At 40.2% G+C, this 25,918-nt stretch overlaps 1 protein-coding gene across 4 annotated transcripts in view; it reads left to right on the plus strand.

Annotated features, from left to right (window-relative positions):
• Positions 1-25,918, plus strand: part of ITPR2 (inositol 1,4,5-trisphosphate receptor type 2) — a 501,416-nt gene that overhangs the window by 431,610 nt on the left and 43,888 nt on the right. For 3 of the 4 annotated variants that reach the window (XM_030804417.1, XM_030804419.1, XM_030804418.1), the window contains 4 exons: positions 2,404-2,534; positions 3,649-3,814; positions 15,583-15,743; positions 16,947-16,955. In XM_030804417.1, coding sequence (XP_030660277.1) covers positions 2,404-2,534; positions 3,649-3,814; positions 15,583-15,743; positions 16,947-16,955 — 467 coding nt within the window. The remainder of the gene's footprint in view (positions 1-2,403; positions 2,535-3,648; positions 3,815-15,582; positions 15,744-16,946; positions 16,956-25,918) is intronic. The other variant, XM_003265625.4, reaches the window with a different exon arrangement.

The following is a 25,918-nucleotide window of genomic DNA, read 5'->3' on the forward strand; positions in this document are numbered from 1 at the left end:
CTGGCATTGACCTGACTAGGGTGTTCTCCTCCCATTTACACGCCACACAGAAAACCAATTCATTATAGATTTTTCAGCCAATTCATTTTATTTCACAATGGCTAATCACATGAATTGTGTGTGGATTTTACTGAGCTCACCTCTTAGAGAACAAAGAATCTTATTTCCAAATTCTTGGAGAGGGGTAGAAGCCCTCTCCTGTAGCGTTGATGTGCTGATTAATCTGGCATTTACTAAGCCTTTAGCAAACACCTGTTGTGACATGACCAGGTAGTTCCTGAATGAATAAATGAAGGCAGATCATGACACTAGATAGACGGTAGTGATGGAAAGTCCAGTTGTGGCAAAGTAGCACGTAGACATGCTCCACATGACCTGATTATTGGAAAATGATTTTTCCCCTTAAAAGCTCCTTTTGCTCTCTTACACATTTCTGACTCTTTTTCCTGATATTCTTCTCAGCCATCATGTTGGCATCTACTGCCGTGTATGGGGGGACCTCACTAGCACATTCCAGACTGAGCTTCCCCCACCCTTGGTCTGGCTTCCTTGTCTGCACTGCTGCTCTGATTGCTCTCACCACAGACCCTACCTCTTCCCCATTTCTCCTTCCTCCAAAGGAGTTCTAGTTCTACTTTTTAAATCAGAATGTGCCTTGGACTCAGCGCCAAGGTAAGTGACCAAGCACAGATTCTGCCGATGTCTCTGATGCTGCATTTTGCACTCGCACCTTCATCTCTGACTTCAGCCCTCCTCTCAAGGTGTATCCCAGCATGTTTTAAAAGGAAACAGCTCCAAAGAAAGTAAAAATATCAGGATCCCTTATCCATAGGATGTTAAAATAAAGTCGGCTCAGAAAAGGAAAATTAGCCTTTTCTCTTAACAAAGTATCAAAGGCACTGTAGGCATGAAGCACGTAGATAAAGTTGGACTGAATTGTTCTTGTTGTTTTTATACTCATGCCTTGACGTGCACATTGTGGCTGCATAATCCCAAAATTTATCACCCCTGTGGTTCTTTAACCTTGTAGTGAGAAAAATACATTTCTGGTCATTTGCCAGTGTTAGGAATTTCTGATTCTAATATCCAACTTAGTATTAATTTTTCACTACTTTAAATGGCTAAGAAATTATGTTTCAAGTTGGATCCCAATACCTTTAAACAAAATAAGAATAGGAATTTTTCTGTCACATTATGTCTTTTTCTCTTTCCTTCTTTATCCCTAAATAGAATTTTTCACATAAATACATTGTGTTTCTTATCAAGAGCTCCAGGTTGGTCCTCAAGAAAGCTTAGACACTTAACCGCAATAATGAAATAATATCTGCCCCAATTTTTAAGCAACTATTGTGTGTATGCCAATCTCTGTGCAAAGTGTAATACTTTACATACCCTAAATGTTTTTTTTTTTTTTTTAAAGACAGAGTCTTGCTCTGTTACCCAGGCTGGAATGCAGTGGTGTGATCTTGGCTCACTGCAACCTCTACCTCCAGAGTTCAAGTGATTCTCCTGCCTCAGCTTCCCTAGTAGCTAGGATTACAGGCACACACCACCATGCCCGGCTAATTTTTGTATTTTTAGTAGAGATGGGGTTTCTCCATGTTGGCCAGGCTGGTCTCGAACTCCTGACCTCAAGTGATCCACCCGCCTCGGCTTCCCAAAGTGCTGGGATTACAGGCATGAGGCACCGCCCCAGGACCCCTAAATGTAATTCTTAAACAACACTCTGAAGAGTATAACCCCCAAATGGCCCTCCCCATTTTACAGATGAGGATCCTAAGGTTCAGGACCTTGCCCGAGTCCCAGTGTGGGAACAGAGCAGAATTGGAAGCCAGGCAAGCTTCCTTGTTCTCGCTCTTTCCCCTGTAGTCCTTTTGCCTCTTGGGTAACATGGCTGTGTTTCCAGGTTTTGCCACAATCTCTTCCTACCATAACAAGCACAACGAATGTGAGCCTTATGTTTTGTGCTTTCCGTCCTGTTATTTTGTACCTATAGAAGAAACAAAATATTTGAGGACATTATATATATGGCTTCATCATTATGTGTCAGTCATGTGCTGCCACATATGGAACAGATGCTGTGTGACTTCCAAAAGTTGTGTCAGGGCACAATTAGAAATAGCCCTTTGGAAGGAGGTAATAGTGTATTTTTTTAAATGTAAGTTTGCTACACTGTTTTTGATATTATATTCTTATACATTTGTATGTATATTTTATTTTATGTATATTTAGGTATATTTATTTATTGTATGTATATTTACATATGTGTATATATAAATTTACATACTTATTTTATGTGTATGTATGTAACTTATTTATTGTATGTATATTCCATTTTATGTGTATTTTATTTTATATATTTTTACATAATTTTATATCATATATTTGTATGTGTTTTTATAGCTGATGAAGAGTATGAAGATGGAATTGAAAGGACCTGTGACACTCTCCTTATGTGCATTGTCACCGTGCTGAACCAGGGCCTCAGGAATGGTGGTGGCGTGGGGGATGTGCTAAGAAGGCCATCGAAAGATGTAAGCCAGAGTAAAAGTATTTTTTCAAGAAGCACATCTTTTTTTTAAACCTTTCTTCACAGCATTTATAATTTGGTTTTGGTTTTCAGGATAATATACTGTACCATTTGCTTTAAAAGTATAACCATGGCTGTTAAAGCCAATTAATTGTTTGCTAGGATTACGTAGAAACAGCTAATGTACTACAACTCTTTGTGTGTTCGTAGAGTGGTGAAATGTTTCCAAGTTAATCTGTGTATTGTATTACAGCAATGAAATCATGACTGCGAACTTTATATAGGAGTTGATTGTTACACAAATAACATAAACGAGGTTGCCTCTTGCCTATCAGGTTTCTTGAGCATGAAGATTTACTCTTTGCTTCTGCACAGGAATAGCCTCCATCATTTATCTCTGATAAATATAACGTTTGAGCAAATTCTAACAGGATTTTATATCTTGAAATGGCAAAGTGGAAACACTTCTCACTAGCTGCAAAATGTCGAGTGCCAGGCCGGGAGCTTAAAGAATCTTCGCTCTGCTCCGGCCAGTGGTATCATATTGTCAAATCATCTAACCTCTTAACCTCAGGTTCCTCTTCTGTTAAAAAACTGGATTGCCTGGTCTCTAATTTGCATTTTAACACTGTTCATCAGGTAGAAATAAGAAGGAGCTGTATATACTTGACCCTGGATGGCCAAGAATAAAGCCTACTCCAGAAATTGACAAGTCGTTAGGCCCTCCTTAGCTCCCTAATCACTGACTTTTGGAATTGACATTTAACTACCTTTTCTGTAATGTCTGGGATAGGAGACCACTGTGCCAAAATGCATTTAGCAGAATGGCATAATAAAGCCCTTTCTAAAGAAAGTGAAGTTCCACCATTGTGGGAAAGACATGTGTCAGTCCTAGAGAAATGTAAGTGGTTCTGGAAATAGGCTAGGAAGTTTTTCTTACAACACTTAAAGTAAAGATGGGAAGTGAGCCTTATTTTTCCAACTTGGGATACTATTTATATTCATTTCACAAACATTTATTGAATATACTCTCTATGCTAGACAGTGTGCTCAATCACTATGCCTAGTGTATATATATACACACACATACACACATTTTTTTAAAATTTTTATTTCAGGAGCCCTTGTTTGCTGCCCGAGTGGTTTATGACCTTCTTTTTTATTTCATTGTTATCATTATTGTTCTGAACTTGATTTTTGGTGTTATCATCGATACTTTTGCTGATCTCAGAAGCGAAAAACAGAAAAAGGAAGAAATTCTAAAGACAACTTGTTTCATCTGTGGTAAGTGTTCTGCAGATGCTAAAATAATAGATGAATAAACTGCAGGAAAGGGGCTAGAGGGATTTTTATTTTTCATGCTTTTGGAAAAATTATTTCAAAATGAAGGTTGGATAAAATTCAGATTATGTAACTGAGCATTAGAGTGGAATTCTCTGCTTCTATAAATGGAGAGAGGAATTATACCCCAAAGCTATCCTGTCATTATTTCTGTGATTTACATGATTCTCTGACTATAGAAATGTGATGCAAAATGCCAAAAGGTTTCTGGCAAACAGGTTTTTAATCACAGTAACATATTTATTACGCAACAGAATCACATTTAATTTTGTTAGAATATGAATCCAAATATGATTTTCCAGCAGCTTGAACTTCTACTCACTGACATCACTGTGTTTTGGATTCTGAACTGAGCCTTCTCTCTGTTTGTTTGTTTGTTTGTTTGTTTGTTTGTTTGTTATTTTGAGATGGAGTCTCGCTCTGTCACCCAGGCTGGAGTGCAGTGGCACGATCTCAGCTCACTGCAACCTCTGCCTCCTGGGTTCAAGTGATTCTCCTGCCTCAGCCTCCCAAGTAGCTGGGACTGCAGGCGCGTACCACCATGCCCGGCTAATTTTTGTATTTTCAGTAGAGCCGGGGTTTTGCCATGTTGGCCAGGCTGGTCTCGAACTTCTGACCTCAGGTGATCCACCCACCACGGCCTCCCAAAGTGCTGGGATTGCAGATGTAAGCCACTGCACCCAGCCCTTCTCTCAGTTTTTAATTTCTCTCTCTCTCTGTCTCTCTTACACACACACACACACACACACACACACATACACACACACACCACTCCCCTCCCCTTCTCCCATCATCATCTCTCCTAGTGCACACAGCCTTCTCCTTCCTTCTCGTTGCCCTCATCATCCCCCTCAGCTCTGCCCTCTTCTCTGTACCCATCACCTCTTTCTGGCTTCAGTTGTCTTTGTAGCTGGTCTCTTGGCACCCTAGAATCTATCCTCCTCTTTGGGTGATCACCCACTCTAGGTTTCATTCACCCTCCTTGTTTCCACATTAGGCTGAAAAAAATCTTTTGGTGATAGTCACAAAACAAGCCTAAGGGTTCACTACAACGTTACTGTATGTAACAAATTGGGTCCTCAATACATTTCATTCTCTCCTTGCTTCAACTTTTGTTGAGTGTTTCATTCACTTCAATGGCTCTCCAAACCTTTTCTACCTTCCTCCAACAGTTGTAGGTGTACCAGGTAATAATGTGTAATAATATGCTATATTCAGTGGAAACAAATAGAAAGTAGTCATTCCTTGTTTTAGGGTGTTCACGATCTATTTTGGGATACAAACACAATAAATAGCCTTGCTATCTCATGCATTGAAGGAAATGGTAGAGAAGTTTACAGGAAGCTGCCGGTACCCAGAGGAGGGATACCTCTCCAGCATGGGGTAGGGAGTGAGAAAGAAGAGTCAGGAAAGCCTTTAGAAGAGATAGTGACTGAGCTGGTGGTAAAAGACAAAAGGGAGAGGTTGTCAGATCAAAGTGAGTACAAGCAGAAAGGCCAGGATAAGCAAAGTCATGGAGGTGGAAGAACAGTACAAGGGTCTTCACTTACTCTAAAGTAGCTCAGTGTTGCTGATGTAAAGTTCAGAGCAGGGCATGCTAAGAAATGAGGTTGGCCAGACCACGCATGGCTTTTTATATTAGGCAGTTTGGACTTTATCATCCGGACTTACAGGGGAAGATGAACCATTAAAGAATTTTAAGTAGAACACTGCAGGGTCTATTTTTTTGCTTTAGAGCACTGTGGCATCTTTGGGAGGTCATTCATCAGGAAACAGTACCAGAAGCAGAGTCATCAGGTAGGAGGTCATTACCACAGTCCAAGTGAAAGGTAATGAAAGCAGGCGAGTTAGTGGTGGCAGTATTAAGGATAGAAGGCAGAGTCAAGAAATATTTAGGAGATCAAATCTTTAAATCTTGATGCTTAGAAAAGGATATGAAAAATAGCTTGGATGCCCAAGTGGGTGGAAATACTAACAAGTGATTTAGCTTGAGAATAGATGAAAAAAACAATTTAGGTAGGAATATGCCGAGTTTAACTTTGAGAATCCTGAAATTGAGATGTGTACTGACCCATCCCAGCGGGATACAGCACAGGTCAATTCATGAGTCTGAGCCTCAGAGATTGAGTCTTCACTGGAGAGTGTAACTGGGGAATCCTCAGCCTATATGTGATAGTGAAATCTGGAGTGTGGAGGAGGGTGTCCAAGTGAGAAGAGATGCAGAGAGACTACAAGTGGAAAGCCCTAGCTTTGAAGACTTAGGAGAGAAAGAGGAGCACACACCAACAACTCAGAGTACCAAGTCAGAATGGTGTGAGGAGAACCAGGAAGGAGTGGCCTGTGGAAGAGAGTGGAGAAAACAGCTTTGGAAAGAAATGAATTCGTTATCAACTCTGTCCAAGCAGAGAAGGCCAGTAACATGACCTGAAAAAGCCTTCTGATTTCTCATTTAGGAGGCTTTGGTGAATTTAGGTAGAGTGGATTGTGCAGTGCTGAGTAGAGATTTGCTAGAAGGAAACTGAGAGAGATCCGAGAGTCTTCTGTTTAATGTCTCAATTAGATGGGGATAGCAAAATTGAGATGTAATCAAGGAAGATGTCGTACAATTTGGGGGTTTGGGGAAGAGGCTGAGAGGACACTCCTTCAACCTTGGAAGATAAATATACCTCTTCCTACCTTTATAGAAAAATAACCCACACCCTGTATTTTTTTTTCTATTTTTCTCTTCTTTATGTGACAGCTATCACCACCTCCATTTCTTCACAATAGATGTATGTGTGTCTCCTTTCTTCTCTTCTCAGCAGATCCTTGAGCCTTTCCAAGGATGATCCTCTCTTCCCTTAGGTCACCTCACCTGGAGCTCTGTCCCCTTTCAGCCTCATCATAAAATTGTTTTAAATGATTATTTATTGAATACTTACTACATGTCTGGCCTTTTACTTAGGTATTTCTTTTCATTTTATTCTTAAAAAATGAATACTAGGTATGATGTATATTACCACTCCTTTACAAACATGGGAAGAGAGACTTGGCTCCCATCAATATCCAGTTAGTAAGCAGAAGAGCCAAGATTTGAACAGAGGACTACCTAACTCAAAAGTCCACTCAGCTATCCTGTTCTAAAACGACAAAGTGACAGGTTCTCATTCAAGCATAACCAAGCCTGAGGACAGATCTTGGTGGAAGGGTATAGCGTTATGGGGCCAAGCTGTTGTTTAGAAGGGTGAGTCCCATGCAGGAGAATGACGCTGCCCTCAGAAACCTCTCTGTGTATCTCATGGTCTTTCTTTTGCACTGCTTCTTCCTCTATGCCCTTTTCTTCATGGTCATAATCATCATCATGTTGGTACACTACCTCTGAAAGAGATGCTCTTTGGAAGAATGGACCAGAGACTTGAAGCCTCATTTTAAGACATGTTGTCCCCTATATTTTAACCAAAAACACGAACAGCAACATAAGCCCATTGCTTACCCATGATTCCTGCTCCTCTAAGCTTTCCCTTCATGGTCAGAATTCTCTTTGGCTTTTCACAGTTATTAAAAAGCCAGTCACCTATAAGTTCCTTTAAACATCACAATAACTGTCATCAACAAATAGAAGTGTTCTTGAATCTCAGTGTTAACTTCCTGCTGACCTTTTCTTCTCCCTCTTGTTGGTCACAGGGTCCTATTCCTTCTCCCAAAACCCCTTAATAGGAGGTTTTGATTTTGCCCTTGACTCCTTGTCTCCTCTCTGTCCTCCTCTTTGACATCACTTTTATGCAGATTATTGCCAAGTATGCATGCTCAGCTCCAACCTTTCCCCAGGCTTTCCCCTCTGTTTTCAGTCACTCACTGGACAGTTAGACAGGCATGTCTTCCTGGCAGCCAAACCGGCCATGTCTGAAGCCAGTCCATCATCCCTTTCCGTCTCCCTCCTCTAGGCTAGCTCTTTATCCTGACATCCATATAGCTATCAATAATATCCCACAGTGCCTTCAGTTATCTGAGGGAACCGCACCATCATGCTTAGCATCTCCTTTTTTCTCTTCCAGGTGCCCTAGCTACCATGCGCTAATGAATCCACCTTCACAATCTCACCCACATCCTTCCACACATTCCCACAGCCATATCTTAGTTTTTCAGGTTAACCCTGGCTCACAACCCCAAATGGCCTGCTTGGTGTTGCCAGACTAATTTTTCCACTTTGAATTAATCATTTCCTTACTCAAAAAGCCATCAATAACACTGCACAGTCTATAACTCTGTAACTGGAATTTTCCTGGCATCTAAGCTACCCCACAGTCTGGACCCTTCTTTTTTGCCTACCTTCTCCCCTATTGTTCTCCCATTTATAGCTCAAGTTCCAGGGCAACTACATTACTTACCTTTAACTTCCCAGACTCTCCATGTATTCTTAGTTGTGGGAGAAAAATTCATTTGGAATGCCCCAATTCCTATGCCGTTGAACTCCTGCCCTCTCTCTGAGGCCCAGCTTTAATGCCATTGTTCTAGAAGTCTTCTCCGATCTCACACATCTGCCCCTAAATTCCTCACATCACACTTAGCTATATGGCAGTGTACATATTTCTGTTGTCTCATCACCTCTGCTGGATGCCATGCATTCTCATATCAAAGAAAATTCATGAACTTTATAGTCAAGTAGTCATAGGTCTACACTGGTTCTGCATCCTAGCTATGTGATCTTGGCCAAGTTTCTAATCATCCTGAGCTGTTGTTCCCTCACCTGGAAAATGAGGAATATAATGCCACGGTTTGGTGTTGTGATGAGTATAAATGAGATCATGTATATCAAAATCTCTAGCACGAGGCTTAACTGAGGGTCCGCCCTCAACACATGTTAATTTTTCTTCTTTAAGAGAACCAGATCCATATCTTATCCATTTTTTTTTGCTTTCATAATGTGCATTGGTAAACATCCATAAATATTTGCTTAATGAATGACTATCCAGTAAGTCAGCAGCCTCAGGCTGATATTGTCTCTATACTTGTCTGGCTTATAATCTACAAAAGGAAGATAAAATACTGAGATCATATATACTGCAGACAACAGGTGTGCTGATTCCAGGTTGCTCCAGATTTTGTTATATGCAGGGTATTGTTTCTGTGGAGTGCTGTCCACAGGAATATAGGGTGACATCGCAGGACGCACAAAGAGATATAAGATCAATATTGTCTGTTTTCTAGAAGCTTCACGTTTATTCAGAAATCTGAGGGAACACTTAGGTAATTTAACCGAAGTGTCAATTTAAACAGTATTTTTATATTAGAACAAATAGAATATCGTAAAATAGAGCAAATTCAGCGTCAATATTTAAAATAAAATAAAAACTTTTTTAAAAAATGGATAATTGGCTTCAGGTACTTTTTGCTGCTACTTTCTGTAACCTCAGTAACAGGAAGGTATACATTTTCTGCTCTCTTCCCTTAAAGGACCTTGAGCAGAAACACATAAGAAGCATTATGATAATGTATATCTAGATATACATTCATCCCCAGAAGCTCCAACCACACAAATGATATAATTCATCTTATATATGTTAGGAGAACTTAGTTACAAGAATGATTTAAATTGTTGGGATATATAGGAGTTGTGCTAGTAGGCTATAAAATAGTGACTGGTTTAGAAATGGTTCCTGGTAAAGTTGGATGTGAAGTTGTGATCCAAAGAAGGACATAGTACCAAATAACAAAGGAGAGAATCTCCACAGTAGGAGAGAACTGGCTCCAGGTATGTGCCAGGGGACACCCAGAGTAGGACAAGAGGATGTAGATTCTGTGACAGGCAGTGGACCAGTTGGAACTTTCCCAGCCTTGAAGACAATGTCCAGATGTTTGAAAGTGAAACATGACTCAGAAAACAATAGCTGGTGATCCAGAAGGTGGCCCTGGGAGGGTGGGGATTAGCAGATGATGGAGCTGAGCAGGGAGCAGAGACACAGATTAGCTCTTGCGTCCATATTAATTATGAACATTGAGTTACTAGAGGCCGAAGATCCAGTAAGAAAGAGATGTTGAAAGACCAGGTGTGACAAAACAACAGAATGGAGAAAGGATTTGATGGTAGGTCAGAATTCCTGTTCTAAGGATAGGGTATCTTGCTGTGGGGATATTATCATAAACTCAGTCATTCAAGTATCATAAACTCAAGTCATTCAAGTCAGAAAATTCAGAGTCATTATTGATTTCTCCTTCTTCCTATATCTATACCTCTAATTGGACATCAAGCCCTTTCAAGTTTTCATTCCAAAATGCCTCTTTAGTCTCTCTTATTCATTTATTTAATTATTCTATCAAATTTAGTTGCATGCCTACTGTTCTCCAGACACTGCCAGGTGCTGGTAATGCAAAAATGAGTCAGACAGCAAAATGTTAGAGGCTAAGATGGAAACAGGCACATTTTCATAGTGAAATGTTGTGGGCCCAGAAGATCAAACAGCTGGTTGTGTTTGCGGGAGTCGGTGATGGAAGCGGGGAAGCTGAGTCTTGAAGAAGGAATACTTGGAAGGAAGAAAAGAGAGTAGATGAAGATGTCTTGGTGTATTTGGTGAATGATGAGAAAGTCAGCATGACTACAAGAACTATGCTGAGTGGAATGTCAGTGCATGAGTCTAAGAATGACTTCAAGTTCCCTGGTGAACAAGGACTTCATTAACAGAGACGAAGAAGAGGGCTCAAGAAACAAATTTTTGACGAGTTAAGTTTGACATCCCCACAGGCTATCCAGGTGGATATATCCAGCAGGCAGCTGGAAAAAGGAATGGAAATTGAGAAGAAAGGTCAGTACTGGGGATAAAGATTGAGAAAACATTAGCAAGATGATGGTAAAACCGTGAGAATGGATGATGAAGCTTAGAGAGCAAGAACTTATGAAGATGAAAGACAACCAGTTTCCCTCTTTTATATTTCCCTCTCCACTGCCCTGGTGCCTGGGTCTTGCATCCTCAGTCTCTTATCCCAATCTTCCCTTGAATCCTGCCGCAGGAACGACTTGAAGTATAGCTCTAAATACACTAGGTTCTACTCAGAAGTTTTCAGAATAGGCCGGGCATGGTGGCTCATGCCTGTAATCTCAGCAACTTTGGGAGGCCGAGGCGAGCATATAACCTGAAGTCAGGAGTTTAAGACCAGCCTGGCCAACATGGTGAAACCCCATCTCTACTAAAAATACAAAAATTAATTAGGCGTGGTGGCGCATTCCTGTAGCCCCCGCTACTCGGGAGGCTGAGGCAGGAGAATCGCTTAAACCTGGAAGGCAGAGGTTGCAGTGAGCTGAGATCGCACCACTGCACTCCAGCCTGAGTGACAGAGCAAGACCGCCAAAAAAAAAGAAGAAGAAGAGGAAGAGGAAGAGGAAGAGGAAGAAGAAGAAGAAAAGAAGAAGAAGAAGAAGAGGAAGAGGAAGAGGAAGAGGAAGAAGAAGAAGAAGAAGAAGAAGAAGAAGAAGAAGAAGAAGAAGAAGAAGAAGAAGAAGAAGCTTTCAGAATAAAATACGGATGCCTTAGCTTTGAGTTTAAAGTTTGCCATTGTTTCTGCCAGATGTACCATTTCGTCTGCATCTCCAAATGTTCCCTTTCTGCCACACCAGAGTAATTGACATTCCCCACACAGGTCATGTACTTTCTTTTTTTTTTTTTTTTTTTTTTTTTGAGACGGAGTCTCGCTCTGTCGCCCAGGCTGGAGTGCAGTGGCGCAATCTCGGCTCACTGCAAGCTCCGCCTCCCGGGTTCACGCCATTCTCCTGCCTCAGCCTCTCCGAGTAGCTGGGACTACAGGCGCCCGCCACCACGCCCAGCTAATTTTTTTTGTATTTTTAGTAGAGACGGGGTTTCACTGTGGTCTCGATCTCCTGACCTCATGATTCGCCCGCCTCGGCCTCCCAAAGTGCTGGGATTACAAGCGTGAGCCACCGCGCCCGGCCCATGTACTTTCATCTCTGGCTTTTCCATGCCATTTCTCCTGCCCAGATGGCAAAAGAACATGGGCTTTAGAGTCAGAAATATTTTTATTTAAATACTATTTGACTCTTCTGCTAAATAGGGATATTAACTTGAGCAGTTTATTGAATCATTCTGAATCTATTTCCTCACATGCTAAAAGGTCAGATTGGATTATTGTAATGATAATAGCATATTTGGACATCTTTATAGTTGTCAGCATCAATAGATGCTCAATAAAAATTAAGTACCTTTTATTACCATTCACCTCTTCTCCACTTACCATAATCATGTATTGAGGCTGGATTTTTCAAGTTTTACACCTCTTGGAAACCTTTTAAAATTACCCTCATCAGAATTCATTTTGCCCTTCTTTATGCTCCCTTGGCAGTTTATACCTCTTCAGAATATAACACAATGTGCCTGTTTCCTCTACCGTATTACAGATTGATAGTAAGAACCTAATTTTTATAACCCCATTACCTTGCAACTGGTAGATGTTTGAATTGAATTCTGGGAAAATCTGCTTTAACATTTTCTCTCTTTTGTTTGTTTTGTTTAGTTTGTTTTTCTCTCTTTTGTTTTTTAGTGTTTTGTTGTTGTTAATAGCTCTATTGAGATATAATTCACACATCATATAATTCACCCATTTAATATGTACAGTTCAGTGGTTTCTAGTATATTCAGAGTTGTGCATCCATCACCATAATTGATTTTAGAACATTTTCATTGTCCCAGAAAGAAACTCCATACCCTTTAGCCATCATCCGATCCCTAACCTTCCATCTCCGCCTCAGCTCTACTTTTTGCCTCTGTGGATTTGCCTATATTGGACATTTTATATAAATGGGATAATAATATGTGGGCTTTTGCAACTAGCTTCTTTCACTTAGTAGGATGTTTTAAAGGTTCATGTTATAGCAGGTTTCGGTACTTCGTTCCTTTTTATTATAAAAAATTATCCTGTCATATGGATATACCATATTTTATCCTTTCATCAATTAATTGACATTGGGGTTGTTTACACTTTTAGCTATTATGAATAATGCTGCTATGAACATTCATGTACAAGTTTTTATGTGAACATACATTTTCAATTCTCTTGAATATATACCCAGGAGTGGATTATGCTTAGTTATATGGTAACTCTCTGTTTAACCATTTGAGGAATTGCCAAACTGTTTTCCAAAGTAGCTGCTGCACTATTTTACATTTCTGTTAGCAGTGTATGAGGATTCTAATTTCTCCACATCTTCACCAATACTTATTATTATCTGGTTTTGGTTATAGCCATTCTAGTGGAACAATATTTTAGTAGTGAAATATTTATTCAATCAATCAGTATTTAATTGAGTGCCAACTATGTGCCAAACATCATTCTGAGCTATTGGGACCATTGGTGAAGAAAAGAAACAAATATATCTGCCCAGGTGGCTCTTATACTCTAGTGGGAGGACAAACACAATACATAATAAACATAATACATTTTTATCCAAGTTGCTGGATGAAATAACATTTCTTTCTCCTTTGCTGATTATCAGACAGGCTTTTTCTTACACAATCATTTTACTGCTTTATCTTAGAGATATAATCTAATTTAATTTAATAGCTTTGATATGGCTATATTCAGTCTATAAGGAAGTGGTAAGCACTATAAGAAAAAGAGAGGAAAAGGGAAAATGTGATCAAGAAGGTCAGCAGAAGGGTTGTATTTTTAAACAGGGTGATCAGGTTAAACCACGTTGAGATGGTGAGATTTCAGCAAAAACTTGAAGGTGAATGAGTTACTTAAAGAGATGTCAGTGAGAAGAGTTTTGTAACCAGAGGAAACAACCATTCCAAAGTTCCTAAAGTCCAAAGGCCCTGTGTTCCAAAAAAAAAAAAAAGCAAAGAGGCCAGTGTGGTTGCATGGGAGGTAGCAAGGGAGAGAATAATAAGAGGTAAGGTTAGTGTGGCTGTGAGGCCAAGTCACATAGGATTTAGCAAATACATATTGCGTGGGACTCATACTAAAGAATTATTTATTGTTTATCTGAAATTCAAACATAACTGACCATGCTGTAGCTTATCTAGCAACTCTACTTGTAGGTCCGTGTAAGGACTTTGACCTTTATTTTGAGGAGGTTCGGAGCCATTGTTGGGTTTACAACAGAAGAGAGACACCATTTCTCTTAGGTTTTTAAAGGATCGCTCTGGCTGCTGTGTTGAGAATGGGCTGTGGAGAGTAAAGATGGAAACAAGGAGGCCTGGGAGTCTATTGCAGTAATCCACATGAGGGATGACAATGGCCCAGACCAGAGTGTAGCAGCAGAGCGGGTGAGAAGTGGTCAGATTCTGGATATATTTTGAAGGTAGAGCCAAAAGCATTTCAACGAGGATTGGATGTGGTGTGTGAGAGGCAGAGAGGATTCAAGAATGACGTCTAGGCTTTTGGCTTGACCAACTAGAACAGAGCTGCCATCGAATAAAAGGGGAGGACTGTGGGTGAAGCAGGTTTAGGGAAGAGAATTGTAGTTTATTTGGGCATGCTGAGCTGATGATAGGTCAAATAAGATGAGGCCTAGCCATCAGCCAGCAGAATTTTATGGTATTTTCCATACAAATATCGAATAATGTAAGTAAAAAGTCACCCCTTCATTGGGGACAGATTTTTTACTTATTGTGCTTTATATCTTATTATTTAAAAAGGGTCTTTAGGCTGGGCAACATTGTGAAGCCCCATCTCTACAAAAAGATACAAAAATTAGCCGGGCATGGTGGTGCATGCCTGTAGTCCCTGGTACTTAGGAGGCTGAGGCGGGAGGATCAATTGGACCTGGGAGGTTGAGGCTGCAGTGAGCCACTGCACTCCAGCCTGGGAAACAGAGTGGGACTCTGACTCAAAAAAATAAATAAATAAAAATGTCTTCTACATCCCTGAGTGAACTTACAAAAAATGCTTAGAGAAAGAATAGCCAGGGTTGGATTTTAGTTTCCTGGTTTCTTCTTCAATATCTGAGCTGTAAAAACCTAACTGAATCCCAACATCCCACTTCACTTGGCACTCGAATTCATGTTTCCATAGATGTTTTTCTTCATCTCTACTCATTTCTTTTCATCTATTCTCTAACTTTGAGAGAAAAGAATTTTATTATCTAGATGCTTTCTTTACTGTACTTCCAAAGGCTTGAAAATGTGCCCTGGAAATGGAACAGATCACCCCCTGCCCAAAATGCCTGGAACATGGTACCCTAGAGGGCTGGCGTAGTGTGAGCCCTTGCTGTCCTCTACGTGTGGACGGCCATCTCCTTTGTGTTCCTTTCACTGATTCCAAGTGGTTTTGAACAGATGACTCTCTCAATTCTTTCCCTCTTTTAATCCAAGTTTCTGGGTAAAATGACATGTTTTTTTTTTTTCCCTGTCCTGATTAGCAAGCATACCTTTTCTTGCATGAGCATTTTTACCTCTTTTTCTCAGACTTGTGGTACAGTTTAATTTGAAAATTTTAATATGGCTATATTTAAAATTATCTGCAACTTTTTCATCTATTATAGGACTGTGCATTTCCAAGGATCCATGGGGAAAAATAAATGTTAGTTGGGAAAAAATCTATAAACGATGGCCTCTTTTCTGGAGGTCTTGTGTACTGTGTTGTTTTTAATCATAACATTTTAAATTGGCACACTCTTACGAAAGCATTTTTTTCACAATAATTATTATGTTTTGTTTTTATGCTAAGAAGCAAGTACTGATTAAATGACGAATTACATATATTGTGTTGCCTGTGTTTTGCAGGGCTTGAGAGAGACAAGTTTGATAATAAAACGGTTTCATTTGAGGAGCACATTAAGTCGGAACACAATATGTGGCATTATTTGTACTTCATAGTCCTGGTGAAAGTTAAAGATCCAACAGAATACACTGGACCTGAAAGTTACGTGGCTCAAATGATTGTGGTGAGTGACCAGAAGATTTTAATTTGTGACTGTATTGCATCTTGTAGGCTTTCATCCTCTCTACCCTACCATCCTCCCAAAATGTAAAGGTGGTAGCAATCATTTTTTGTTAACATTTAAATAGGCCTGTCAATCACTGAAAAGAACATCTACACTGACTAAGTCATTGGTTCCCAGTAGACTCCTTGGTTATACAAACCAAATTTGAGCCTCCAGTGCACAGATGATATTTCCTGGATTCTCTGTGCAATGACTAGCACCATCTCAATGTTGTTCATCACCTTCTAACATCATACCTTTTATCATTGCTGATGTCCCACTTCCTGAAATCTGGAACTTTCCCGTTGTTAAATATGAACAGAAGATTCATACCTTAAGGAATCCCTTGAATTTCAAAAATCAAGAGTTTAAGAAATTGAATTGTGTTTGGGGATAGTATGATGTTCAGTCCTAATGGGAGAGCACTGATCTTTCCATCAACACATACTTCGGATTGATTTACCGGTGTTGCTGATGAATTTGCACTGATCCTGCCACATCCGGTTGCTTATAACTCCTCAGTAAGTTCAGGACAGAGGGTGTGGTTGTCCATGATTTGAAGTTTCTTCTATCTCATAGAAAATTAAAACAAATTGGCCTGAAAGGGAAATTAAAGTTACAACTTCGGTGTATACAGATACACATTTAGTGAGTATCGTTGCATCTGATATAAATTTTTGCATTCTTATAATTAAATGTAGCTATAGATTGGATATTTTTCTGCCCCCCAAATCTAACAAAATTGTGTTCACCATTTGAGAAAGAGGTCTTAGTTGACTCATGATCCTCCTTGCTACTTGGTCCTAAGGAAGACACTTAATAAGCACCAATGTTTGCACCAATGCTGAAGTGTCAGCAAACTTATCATCTACTTAGGAAGAGACTGTACTTAGGGAGCAATCAAAGAACATTTTTGGAGGATAACATATTAATAATTATAGTTCATATAGTCATAGTTTGCCTTACCTGCCAATATTTATGTGTCACAAGAGAGCTACATGTAAATTGGATTTTTATATTTCAGCATTTTCATGCTTTGTTATTAATGACTTGTATTCTACTCTAAGTTGTTTTCTCTGCATTCTTCATTTGACAATGGACAGAACCTAACATTGTTTGTCTTCTCCACTTTTGCCTTTCTGCCTCCTCCTCCTTTTAAATCAGAGGAAAAAGGTAATCATTTTAAGGATATATATTCATGGTCATCATTTATACTTTCTTGATCTCATTTGTGAAAAACATTTTGTTTCTGCTTGCTGAGAGTAAAAACATGTAAAACATTATATTTAAAATAGGACCTCACATCGCTGTCTTTTATCAAAGTTTTGAGTAAGTTTCATCAATATACATTTATTAGACTCCTGTTACATGCCTTGGATGAATAGATGTTTGGGTATACTATACACTAAAGAGTATGATATATTTCCCCTCTGCCAAGGAACGTAGAGCTTAGTAAGAGGAAGGGGGGAATAACAAACCCAAAGTAGAATATGCCAGGTTCTGCAAGAGAAGTCCAAATGAAAACCTGTGAAGGCTTCAAGATGGAGAGTGGCATCCAATGAGAGCAGGTGAAAGGAATTGATGGAGGGTGGGGTGGCAATATGCCCGAGAGAGGAGGATTTCTGTAGATGGGGAGTGTCTGTCTATAAGAGAGAGTAGCCTGAATAAAAGCATAAACATGAGACACTTGGACACTCAGGGGATCATGAGTTGCCCAGTTTCACTGGCACATGGTCCACTTATAGGGAAACTCTGAGAGATCTGACAGGAAATGTAGATTGGAACTTTGAATAAAAAAGGTAGGCATTTGGATGTTATTTCATCAACAAAGGGAAACCTCTAAAGATTATAACTAAGGGAATAATGTGACCTAGGCAAAAAGGCAGGCAGCAGTGTGCAGACTCGTTTGGAGGCGAGAAAGAGGAAGTTAAAGATGGAATTTGGCAGCAGATGAGATTAGGAGTGAGGATATATGAGGGGCAGGGGAAGTCGAAGAGAGCAAGATGAGCCTGAGATGCCAGCCAGTGTGTGCCTGGTCATTGGGAGAAAGGCGGTGGGTCATTTCAGAAGGTATCTTTGTTAGGGAGAGAAGCTGGTCAGAGAAGAATTCTTGTTGATTTTGAGGTGAGACTGGAGGCCAGGAGTCATGGGTAGGAGGAGCAGTGTTGGGACAACAGCTTGAGCCTTGGAGCCAGGAGTATCAAACCATTGCTCTGTCACTTATCTGCTGGGTGGTCTTGGATTTCATGGATGAGTCTTGAAACCTGCCTGAGCCTCTGCCTCCTCATCTAAATGGAGTAACTGCTGCATTGCCCACAGGAGGGTTGTGCACTCAGTGAGATGATGTGTAGAAAGTGCCTCATAGAGTGCAGAGACTCTCTCTGTACATGACAGTTCTCACTGTGACAGTTCACATAGAATGATCGTGGAAGCCGTCAGATTAGAGAATGGTGGGGAAAAGGAAAGAGTGTAAAGACAGAAGAGAAAACTTGAGACAGAACCCAGGGGATCCCCCATTCAGGAAAAAGAAGAAAGACAGGTAAAGAAGCAAGAAAGGAGACAATAAAGAAGGCATAAGGAGAGCCAGGAACAGGAGTATATCCAAAGCCAAGAGTTAAGGATTTCAGTGTCAGAGTCCAACAGCATCAATTGCTGCAAAGAGGCCAGAAAGAAGAAACAGGTCAAAGCCTTTGGATTTTATGACCCAGAAATCACCAGGTTACTTTTTTACCTTAAGAGAAGACTGCTGTGAAAATGTTGACCCATCTCTGGCCTTAACATTAAAAGCAGCATTATACCAGGCACTTGTACTTGAATTTTTAAGTATCCAAGTACTTATCCATGTTTCTGCCCAGCCTCTTCTGTCAGAGCTTTCTCCAGACCCATGACAAGAGGGATAAGAGCTCACAAGCTTATTCCAACATGAAATGTTTCATTTTCATCCAAGCAGTGCACATCCAAGAGAACAAGCTCCATTCCTGAATTTTAATGGCCAGGAGAAGGAAGAATGATATTAACCTAGGTCTGATGGAAATGAAAAGTTGTTTGTATGGAAGGTTACTTATGGAAATAGCCTTTTTGGAAAACATCTAAAAATCTGTAGCTGAAAAACCCATTTCAGAAAATCTGTTACTCCAATCTCTGTGGAGATGATGGCTTTCTGACTATCCTCCTAGAGAGAGAGAAGATTTTGTAGCATGTGGAAAGTGGAAGCACATCTACAGTTCAGTTCAAAGACTGTTCTTTCTCTTTTCTTTCTCTACTCCTGAGGTAGCTACTCTTCAAACTTTGGTAGGAAACCTTCCAGACATTTTCTGCCACTCTTATTTTTGTTCTTTAAAAATAGGTTCACTTAACAAGTTGATTTAGGTACTTATCAATAGGGCTTTGGAAGAAGTTTCAAATTCTTTATAATTGATGTTGCTTTTACTTTCATGGATTTATGCAAAGGAAAATGTGAAAAGTCCTTCCTCATATTAGTTCACAAAACAATTCATCTGAATCCTGCTACACTGTTTATGTAAATCTGATTTGTACCTTGGGACCCTTAGAAAATGCCTCCTACCTTTCGGAGAAATGGGAAAAACAAGAATAGAGGCCGGGTGTGGTGGCTCACGCCTGTAATCCCAGCACTTTGGGAGACTGAGGTGGGTGGATCACGAGATCAGGAGATCAAGACCATCCTGGCTAATGCGGTGAAACCCCATCTCTACTAAAAATACCAAAAAAAAAGAAAAAAAAAATTAGCCAGGCGTGGTGGCAGGCACATGTAGTCCCAGCTACTTGGGAGGCTGAGGCAGGAGAATGGTGTGAACCCGGGAGGTGGAGCTTGTAGTGAGCTGAGATCATGCCACTGCATTCCAGCCTGGGTGACAGAGCGAGACTCCATCTCAAAAAAACAAACAAACAAAAAAACATAGAATAAGTTCTGGGAGTGTTCCTCCCTCTGTATATTTTTTCACCTCCAATGCTTCAACTTTGTTACCATGTCAGTAAGGAATATTTATACTAATATCCATTAAAGCACTGTGTTAGTCTGTTTTGCATTGCTGTAAAGGAATACCTAAGGCTGGGCAATTTACAAAGAAAAGAGGTTTATTTGTCTCACAGTTCTGCAGCCTGTACAAACATGGAACTGGCATCTGCTCAGCTTCTGGTGAGGCCTCAGGAAGCTTTCACTCATGGCAGAAGGTGAAGTGGGAGTAGGTGTGTCACATGCAAGTGAGAGAACGAGAGAGGGGAGGGAAGTCTTTAACAACTAAGTCTAGAGTGAACTAGTAGAGTGAGAAATCACTCATTACTGTAGGGAGGGTACCAAACCATTCATAAAAGATCTGCCCCAATGACCCAAAAGCCTCCCACTAAGCCCCACCTCCAACACCAGGGATCAAATTTCAACACGAGGTTTGGAGGAGACAAACCATATCCAAGCTGTAGCACCTCAGTTTCTTCATTTGTAAAATTCAGATAATAGAGAATATTATATGGATTGATGACATTTTAATATGAAATTTGGAGGGGACAGATATCCATACTATATCAAACATACATTGCAAATAAAGTAATACATTGCTTCTAAGGGTTAGAATCACAGGAAACACATTTGTGTCTTTGTATCCATCCAGTAATAGGATCAAGGGTCTGAAATATTAATCAAAACTTAAAACTTTCTTACCTCTGCCTTCAAATTCTTTTTTTTTGTATGTGTGTGACAAATTATTGCTCTTCTGCTCAGGCTGGAGTGCAGTGGCACAATCTTGGCTCACTGCAACCTCTGCCTCCCAGGTTCAAGAGATCCTCCTGCCTTAGCCTCCCAAGTAACTGGGACTACAGTCTTGCATCACCACACCTTGCTAATTTTTGTATTTTTAGTGGAGACGGGATTTCACCACATTGGCCAGACTGATCTCAAACTCCCGACCTCAAGTGATCCACCTGCTTCGACCTCCCAAAGTGCTGGGATTACAGGCGTGAGCCACAGCACCCAGCCTTGCCTTCAGATTCTAAACCAAGCTATTTAAAATAGCCACTGTTTGATTATTTTAATTAACATGGAGCATCTTCTGGGATATTGCTCAGGGAAATGTGAGTAGATCAAGGTATTTTGGGAATGTATTTTCTTGTCAAGTAAACCCTCATGTTTGATAAAATAAATGATATTTTGAGCTAGTGTTTACTGGGAACAGAAAGTAAGAAGGGAAAAGGAGGAACCATACAGGAAAGTAAAAATAATAAAAGAAAATTTAGAAAACTAGAGGAAAAGGTATGAAAGGATAAATCCTCCATCCCGTACTGATAATGGCCTTTGAGCATCACTAAGCCCCTTTGCTTCTCCCATTAAGCAAAGGATGATGACTGAGGAGGAACGAACAAAAACAGACATCATTAGAAAAAATACCCAAAACTTTTAGATGTTTCTCTAACATTTTGGGGTCATTTTGAGATTACCAGTGTTCATTTGCTGAGGTATATTAAGGGATATTTACTATTTAATTTGAAAAATAGCAGGATCCAAACCAGAGGTCTGTATAAGAGCAGGTGCCATGCGTGTCTGGAGAGCTGCCGCCTCCACAAGTATTCTGACGGCACTGGGCTGCTGGTGAGACCTGGCTGGCCACCCTCCCCGTGTCATGGCCATGGGTTTTTGGGAACCATTTCCTCCTTTTACTGCATCACAGTTGCAAACTCTTCTATTTATTTTTCTCTTGATTAACAACTGCACCCTGACATTGCAGCAGTGTTGATGAAGACAATTTAACTGATATTTTTGTTAACATAATAACTGTCTGTCGTAACCAAAATATAAGTTTCTTGAAAGCCATAATCAGGTGTAGAGAAAATCTTTGTTATGCACAATACCAGGGCAGGTAATATCTGTAATATGTATTAGCAGCAATTCACTAAACATTGAATGTCTCTGTATGCTAGCACCTGTGCTAAAGATTTGCTGTATAGAGATAAATAGGAAATTGCCTCTTCTCCCACGAAACTCGAAACATTGATTGAATGAATAAATAAAATAATAGGTGAATTAATAAATGAATGGTTTCTTTTTAGCCCTCTGGGAGTTGGACATAATTTACAGAAAGATATACCAAGATAGATGTGAGACATTGCAACACAAATTTCTCATTAGTCAAATGCTATCTGTCCCTTCTTTTGAAAACTGAAGGATAAAGATACAGCAGGAAGGGTTATGTCTCTTGACCCAAATCGGAGTGCTGATTTGCAAGATGAGGTTGTAGGCACTTTAATCCATCTGTGGCCTCTCTCATCGTGTCTCTCCAGCCCAGCCTCTCCCTCCCACAGGAGTAGCCTTCCCCTGCTCTACTACAGAGGGGTGGGGATGCACACTGGTGGGGTTTTCGGCATAACTCACCCTTAAGAATGAATTCTTCCTTGCCATGATCTGTTAAGACCTTAAAAAGAAAGGTCATTCTTTTAATGAGATAGGAAATAAATCTACCCATCTAGTCACCCAGTACTTGAGCCACATAAGGAGGGGAAAGAACTAGCAATTTCCCAAATGTTGTTTTCTGAATCTGGAAATCAAAATCAGTCTTGTTTAGTTAAAACATATTTTTGAGCAGTAACTGTTGGAAGGGAGATGTTTGGGCTCATGAAAGCCATCGAGTCTTCTAAGATTTATATGCACCCCTCCTGCTTTAGCACCACTGGCCAACTTAATTTCTGCATTATTGTTATGCATCATAATTATGAAATTATATGTTCTGTTCTATTACTTCTAATTTACACTAATTTTGTAATTGGATCTCATTAAGCCAATTATGTAACTGCTTAATTTTTAACTAAACACTATTTTAAAGACTTCAGAACTAATTTTACATGTTTACATTTCAAGGAAAGCCAAGGGGGTCTTTGCAGCTGAGAATGCACAATTAAAAAGTAAATTTGAACATTCAAGGAGATACCACCCTCACTTCCCAGATTTTAAGTCCAGACATGTGTCTGTAATTTAAGAGGGATCTTTTAAAATGCCCCTCTCTGGGTTTTTATTGTCACTGTGGGATCTGTCCCCTATGTTATTCTTATTTTCTTTTTAGTATTCATGTGTAAGATCCATGAATTACCTCATTTTTGCACAGATGTTAACATCTTTCTATTCCTCTTATTAGTTTGTGAAACAGAGACAGAAGTAGTAGGTACTTAGCAGTGTGGCTGAATGCTGTCTTCTTCATCTTAAGGATTCTGGTCCAGTGCTTAGGTTGTTAGACTTTGGTGCTGGAAGTGAGGATAAAAGGATTTGGACCAACTAGTGTTTAAACGATTTTCATGGGTGGAATTGCCATGGAGAATAAGAACGAGGGAAGGCAGGTAAGACACTGAACCTGAGATGTTCTAGGTTACTTCCTGAATTGATCAGAAACTGTAGATCTGCTAGTGTTCGGGTGATTGGCCACAGAGTTACAGAACACAAGTGGCTTTTGTTAGCTTTTCTAATCAGTGTTTAAGGAGAAGTTCCATGCAAAGGAATAAACCTGAGCATATGAATCTGAAGTTTGATTTCTTAGGATTTCCTTTACAAGATTAGTGACTTGACTTGTCTCCTCTGTACTTCAATGAACCCATTGATAAAATATGTATAATGGGCCAGTTAGAACTCACAATAGAAGCCAACTGAAGTGAGCTAGGACTCTGGAGGCCTCTGGCTATACCAGGCATTAACCCTTCAGTTGTTGGATCGTGCAGAGGAGGCGTGGTAGGGATCCCAGGGGCAGACTAGGGCAGAAAAATCTGCAGGGGTATAGGGGGAGGGAGTATATGGAGGGCTTATGAGAGGGGCTTACTTGACAATCAGGAGATATTGCAGTACAGCCATATCTTTGCATACCAGCTAAATATTGGTACTGGGTATAACTGTACTTTTTTTGCAGAGTTGCTATGAGGATTCAATAAAATCATGCCACTAACAACATTACAACTAATATAACTGACATGGATAAGTATTGACTATGGATAATAGCCACTAATCATGCCACTAACAACACTACTGCTAATATAATTGACATGAGTGTTGACTACTTATCCAGCTGACAGATAATTGCCTGTGCTATGCTAAGTGCTTTACATGCATGATCTCCTTTAAAGCCTTGTGACAACTCTAGGAGGCAGATCCTATTGTTCTCATTATCCCCATTGTACGCATGAGGAAACTGAGGCTCCGAGAGGATTGGTAGCTTGCCCAGAGTGGCACAGCTTGCACAAAGGGATGCCATGCCCATAATGTGCCAGGTGCATGCAAGTGGTCAATAAATGTCTATTAGTATTCAATCCCATACAATGTGTAAAGCTAGAAGTTGTGATTCCTTTGGGAACAAGCAAGGCGAGCTGTACCCAACCCTCTCAGCAGCCCACATGGCACTTTACAGAAGGACTATAAAAATTCAGTCCACAGGGCAGGGAGTAGACCTGGCTAGGAGACAGGAAGTCAGATGACAATCCTACAATGGCAGGAAGGCCTGAGAGGAATTCAAATAGGAAAAAAAAAAAAGAACTCGTTCAGAGCTGGTTGGCAACTGCATACTTCCTACAAAGATTAGAAGTATTACAATTACAATTATTACAATTGCAGGCGAGAAAGAAAAAGAGGCTGCAGGATGTTTCAATTTAATTTGACGAATATTTACTGAGGAGAACTATGCATGAGGCACTGATAAGAATAAGAATAAAATACCACTGCCCTCCCAGGACCACACTATAACTAGAAGGACAGCTTTATTCACCAGAAATGATTGTGCAAATCAGAATGAACTCTGGTACAGACATTCAGCAGCCAGAGAAACCTTAAGTCAAATCACACCACTGCACCCCTGCTTAAAACCTGCCCATGGCACTTAGATTGAAATCCAGAATCCTTCACAGACTGCTTATGTAGTCTGGCCCCATTCTATATTACCAGTCTCATCCCACGTCCCTTAGCCAACAACAGTCCAGCCACATTGGCCCTTCTTTTTTCAAAAATGCCATGCTTTTCCCTGGTGGGAGCCTTGGCCCACATGTGCCTTCTGCTTGCGGTCATGGTCCTCTGGCTCTTTGCATGTCTGTGCCTTGCCTGACATCCCCATTCCCGTTAGTTCCTAGCCCACCACCCTTTATTTCCTTTAGCATTTATATTGATCTAACCTTAAATTGTTTTTATATTTATTGGAGTGTTTATTCTTCATCATTACCATATACACCCCATTAAGGCATTTGCACTTCTGTTTTGTTCTCTTCTGTATTCCCAGCACCCAAATTAATGCCCAGTAGTAGGCACTCAGCATAAATTCGTTGAACAAAATAAATAAGATATAGAGCCAGTGGAGCACAGAGGACAGGTTCTTTCTGGCCGAAGGCACTAAGGACAGTTTCACCGAGAAGATTTTGAGGAGAGTTGAGCTAAAAATGAGGAGGCTTTTGATAGAAGGATGGAGGGGAATATGTTCCAGGCAAAGTGTGTATCTTAAAAGAAAAGTGTGAGAACAAGAAAGGAAACGATCACACTTGTAATCCCAGCACTTTGGGAGGCCGAGGCGGGCGGATCACGAGGTCAGGAGATCGAGACCACGGTGAAACCCCGTCTCTACTAAAAATACAAAAAATTAGCCGGGTGTGGTGGCAGGTGCCTATAGTCCCAGCTACTCGGAGAGGCTGAGGCAGGAGAATGGCATGAACCTGGGAGGTGGAGCTTGCAGCAGTGAGCCGAGATTGCGCCACTGCACTCCAGCCTGGGCGACAGAGCGAGACTCCGTCTCAAAAAAAAAAAAAAAAAAAAAAAAAGAAAGGAAACGAATTAAGTATATGATATGTGTTAGCAGCTTTGCATGTTATCTTATTTATACCCATTTTATGTGAATTGAGGCTCAGAAAAATGTTAGTCATCCCAGGTGCTCTGTAAATAAGTACTTGAACCAGGATGCAAATCCAGATTTTCCTGGGACCAATGTCTGTGATTTTACCTTTAGCTATGCCTTCTTCTAGTGAATAATCAGGTAAAATTTGACAAAGGCTAAATATATGTAAATCAAGTATTGGAGAACAGGTAGGGAAAACCTCAAAACCAAAAGCCAAAAGACATCCTTTAGAAGGAAGAAAGCTGTTTCTGTTTCTCCAATATTTTTAGGAGTTAGAATTTT

This window comes from Nomascus leucogenys, chromosome 23 (genome assembly GCF_006542625.1).
Source record: "Nomascus leucogenys isolate Asia chromosome 23, Asia_NLE_v1, whole genome shotgun sequence".
Taxonomy (NCBI): domain Eukaryota; kingdom Metazoa; phylum Chordata; class Mammalia; order Primates; family Hylobatidae; genus Nomascus; species Nomascus leucogenys.